A 4,742-nucleotide genomic window follows, 5' to 3' on the forward strand; every position below is an offset into this window, starting at 1 on the left:
AATTATATAGCCTACGAGGCGCCACTACCCAGTGAACGTGACTATAGTTAATCTCGAGGAAATTCAATCTGTCGTCTAGATGATTATCATGTGTAATATCAATATATTATCAAGAGATTATTTTAGAGGTTACGATCAAAACTAAGAAAGCAGCAAAACCGTCATTATAATTTTGCTCGTAATTTCCGTACGATGAACTAAATGGCACTTTTTTGAAGCTCATTTTTGGAGCGATAAAAACTCTTAGACGTTAGCATTCATCGAAATCATCCACCTTTTATTTTTATTCACTAAAATATACAGAGCATATTCTGCTTTCGTAGAATATTACTCTCCTTTGTTTGGGTTATACCCTGCTAATAGTATCTCATATTCACGACAAAGAATTCGACATGCCTCCAAATTTATCTCTTTCGATGGAATACAGTGATTTTTAGTATTATTTTATTTTTAAAGTTTACCAGACATTCGAAACAAACGTTATCACCTATTAGCATAAGAATAAGAATAAGGATATGCTCTGCTTCTAGATCTAGATTAGCTATTCAACATAGATTGTTTCTTCCATTGTTTTATAGCTACCATTTGTTGAAACCTCCGTTGGTTGATTGTAGGATGGATATATAAGTATAATGTGCAACTTTAGAATGTATGGTATAATAGCTTGGTTTTGAGCTTAGATCATATGCCCATATCTCAAGCTTCAATTATTCCTAAAGTTTTAAGATTTAGATTTTGAGTTATCTAAGATCAATCAAGTGGCCGAAGTACATTTGTGAAGTTTTCAACCTAGAGGAGATTTTTGGCTGGTAGAGTTCTATATAAAGTGCAATCCTTAGCTTGATTGAGTTTCTCTTCCATTGAAGTTGCAGTTAAATTGTTTAGAACAATTCTCAAAGAATGGGCTCTCTGTGCTAGCATCATTTCTTGTGTTTGAAAAGAGGGTTTTTGCTATTTACTTAGGAGCAACATATATTCTAAAGATTTTTCAGAATGTGTGAGAATTATGATATTCTATTTCCAGACCAACCAGTGGTTGATCTTTATCTTCCAATGTGGGCTAAACATCAGCATTTGGCCAATAAACCTGCTTTCAAGTGGGTTGATGAAGCAGGCAATGAGCAGTGCAGTTTGACATACTCAGAGCTCCATGCTTCTGCATCCACCATTGCCTCAAATCTTAGAAGTACACTGCGAAAAGGTGATACAGTTTTGATTCTCTGCCCACCTGGGATTGAATTTGTGGGAACCATTTTTGGGTGCCAAAGAGCTGGGCTAGTGAGTGTTCCCATGCTTCCTCCTCATCCATCCTTCTCTTCTCAGGTGAAGAACCATTCTTTTTCTTCAACAGTTCTTACTATATAGTTCCTCTGGATGGATTCTTATCGTATTGTTCTATAAACCAAGTCTCGTGGGTAAATCTTTAGCTATTGAATTGTTCAATATAGATATTAATTTTCTTGTGATTAGTTTCAAATATACTATATGTTTTTATCTTAAATACTATTCATGAAATAGAAATCATTGAGTTTGATTCAAAATTACAACGTTGAATTCTATTAGCAATATCATAAATTGACTTGGTATGAAATATATCTTATTTATCAATTGATGAGCTAAAGAGGCTCTATAATGAATTGTTTATACAGTACAACACTTTCTGAAAGTTCTGCATATGATGTAGCAACTTAACCATGGGGAAAGTCCATAGTTATGCATGCTTAAGTTGAAGTAGTACTGAGATGGCTGACCACTTCACCTCTATGAACATCACCTAGATGCAATGAGTATTAAGTGTATGGCTTTCTATGAACAACTACACATGAAACATGGTCAATAAATTCGACTTGAAAACTACACACTTTAATCATGATAGCAAAATCATATACTGCATGTACAAACAAAATAATACAGAACTGTCATATACTGCATGTACAAACAAAATAATACAGAACTGTCAAGATGGATTATAGAGTTTGTAGATTAAAATTGTAGTTATTGTTTAAATTTTTTTAAGTTGTTTTCTGGATATGGTAATTGATGTGGCATTTTCGAGAGCATTGATGTGAAATATGCTAGGCAGTTAAAATATAGTTTCTTCTTTCATTTCTTTTTTGCCGTGGCAGTTGTTTCTATAGATTCTATTACAGAGTATTTTATTCTAACATTTCTCTGAAGTGCATTTTGAAATATAATTTGCCAAATAGTTTATAAGTGGTGGGGGACTTCGGTGAAAAGATCAAAGAAATGAATTCATTGGTTTTATATAGAGATAGATACATAGTTGTAGATGTAGACGTCAATGTAGATAATTATGTTAATTTAATGGTTTGATATTGAAATTACTATAATGAAACGATTAAATAAATTAGAAGGTCAATTTCTCCACAATTATAAAATTCAAAATTGAACCAAGAGAGATATCCTATTTGCACAATAATAAAAAGTATCTTTTTCTTTCAGGAGGACTGCCTTAAACTCGTAAGGATACTGCAACAGATTCAACCCAAGGCTGCCATAGCTCATCCTACCTATATTTCAAGTGTCATGAAGAAGAATGATGCTAATGAAATGGGTATTTTGTTGAAGAAAATGCAGTGGATATCACTGGTATCCTTATTCAAAGCCAATGGACCAGAGATATCATTAATTAATGGAGGTGAGAACAAATACAGTGGGTGTAGAGAAGAAGACCTTTATTTGATACAGTACACTTCTGGGGCAACAGGTAACCCTAAGCCAGTCATGATAACAGCAGGATCTGCAGCACACAATGTAAGAGAAGCAAGAAAAGCATATGATCTTGAGCCATGGAGTGTCATAGTTTCATGGCTTCCTCAGTATCATGATTGTGGTCTAATGTTCCTTCTACTCACCATTGTTAGTGCTGCAACCTGTATTTTAACTTCTCCATTCATGTTCATCAAAAGGCCAACCTTGTGGCTGGAAATGGTGAGTAAATACAAGGCTACCTGCACACCAGTACCATCTTTTGCCCTTCCTCTTGTGCAAAACTACATGAGCAGTGGATCTAAGGGAGAGTCACACATCAAACTGAATCTAGAAACCCTAAGAAATCTTATAGTGATTAATGAACCTATATATGGTACTGTTGTGGAAAGCTTTGTCAAGAAGTTTTCGGTATATGGTCTGAGTGCTTCTGCCATGGCTCCATCCTATGGACTTGCAGAAAACTGTACATTTGTATCTACTGCATGGGGACCCAATATAAGCCAAACTCCTACTTACAGAGGCCTTTTGCCTTGTGCAAGAATTTGCTCACAATTGGAACTCGACATTGAAATGATAGTTGTTGATCCAAAGACTTGTGAAGAAGTAGAAGCAGGCGAAGAAGGTGAGATTTGGATCTCTTCTCCAAGCAATGCAGACGGCTACCTCGACAACCCTTGGCTTACAAACGAGGTATCTTTAAATTTATTCATCAAATTGTTGTATTACTAACTGAAATTGAGTAGTATTCATATTCGTAGATAATTTTACAAAGATAAGGGAATCGAAGATAGAGTTCAGTATAATAATTTTAAAAATGAATACAAATATTTTTGGTTCATTATTATTATGATATGTGATATTAATATTGATTTCATACAAACTTAGTATCAGTTCTTTATTTCTATTAAAATATTTCACTTTTAAACAATATATTTATTTTTAGTTGAAAGTACATTTGTTGTGGATATCAGACATGCTCACTAAACGTTTTCTGATTCTTGTATGCTGTTTCTCTTTCTTATTGTTACGTCGACAGTGGGCATTATATAATAATAATATTATAGAGAATAATCAGTTGTGCTTTGTATATTCATCTTATCTTCTCACTGCATCGCAATTTTTTGGAACAGGTATTCCTAGCAAGGCCAAAGAGAAAAGGAGATTGGGACAAAGGAAGATTTTACTTAAGAACAGGAGATATGGGTGTTATTACAAAAGGCATTGATCAGTATTTGTATATAACTGGTCGTCTCAAGGACATTATAAGAGCAAGAGATCGTTTGGTGCATCCTCACTATCTTGAAACAACTGCTTTCATGAGCTGTACTCAGAGTTTGAGAGCAGGTTGTGCTGCTGCCTTTGAAGCAGACATAACTAGATCTAACAAAAAAGTAATAGTAGTACTTGCTGAACTGCAGAATTTTGAGCATAAATATATCACAGCCCAAGATGAAGGTAGGATGAAAAGAATTTGTGAAAATATTTATTTGTGTATTGAGAAGGAGCATGGAGTGGCTGTTGGCTTTGTTGGGTTGGTTAAGGCTCGGTGTATTCCAAAGACTACATCAGGGAAGTTACAGAGATGGAAAACAGGAAGACAATTAATGACAGGTGAGATGGAACTAGTACACAAAGAATGGTTTGGACTGGGTAATTATAATAATGTCTTGTTCATGTGCTGTAATGGGAGGGATCTCTGTGAGAGATGTAGAGGGCTACAACTGCAAGAATTCACGGACAATGCCAGCACTGAAGTGAATTATGGTTTTCTGAAATCGTTGATGTAACCTGCAGTTTTGAGACTGACTTTCCTGCTAGCCACATATAGCCTTTGTAAATACTGTCGTCCATAGAAAATGGAATGTTAAAGATTTTTTTGAGAATGTCTACCTAATGCATCATATGGATTTAACTTGATCAATCATGGACGATTAACCACTATCTAGAAGTGGATTTTTCTTTCTTTAAAGGCATATATTAATTACTTATAGAATAGTATATATGATTTC

At 34.6% G+C, this 4,742-nt stretch overlaps 1 protein-coding gene across 1 annotated transcript; it reads left to right on the plus strand.

Moving 5' to 3' along the window:
- The first annotated feature begins 993 nt into the window (after window positions 1-993).
- Window positions 994-4,520, plus strand: LOC131028147 (uncharacterized). Its single transcript, XM_057958367.2, has 3 exons — window positions 994-1,323; window positions 2,464-3,423; window positions 3,864-4,520. Exons 1-3 carry the CDS (start codon window positions 994-996, stop codon window positions 4,518-4,520), a joined length of 1,947 nt encoding a protein of 648 aa, XP_057814350.2.
- The last annotated feature ends 222 nt before the right edge of the window (window positions 4,521-4,742 follow it).

Source organism: Cryptomeria japonica, chromosome 4 (assembly GCF_030272615.1).
Source record: "Cryptomeria japonica chromosome 4, Sugi_1.0, whole genome shotgun sequence".
NCBI lineage: Eukaryota > Viridiplantae > Streptophyta > Pinopsida > Cupressales > Cupressaceae > Cryptomeria > Cryptomeria japonica.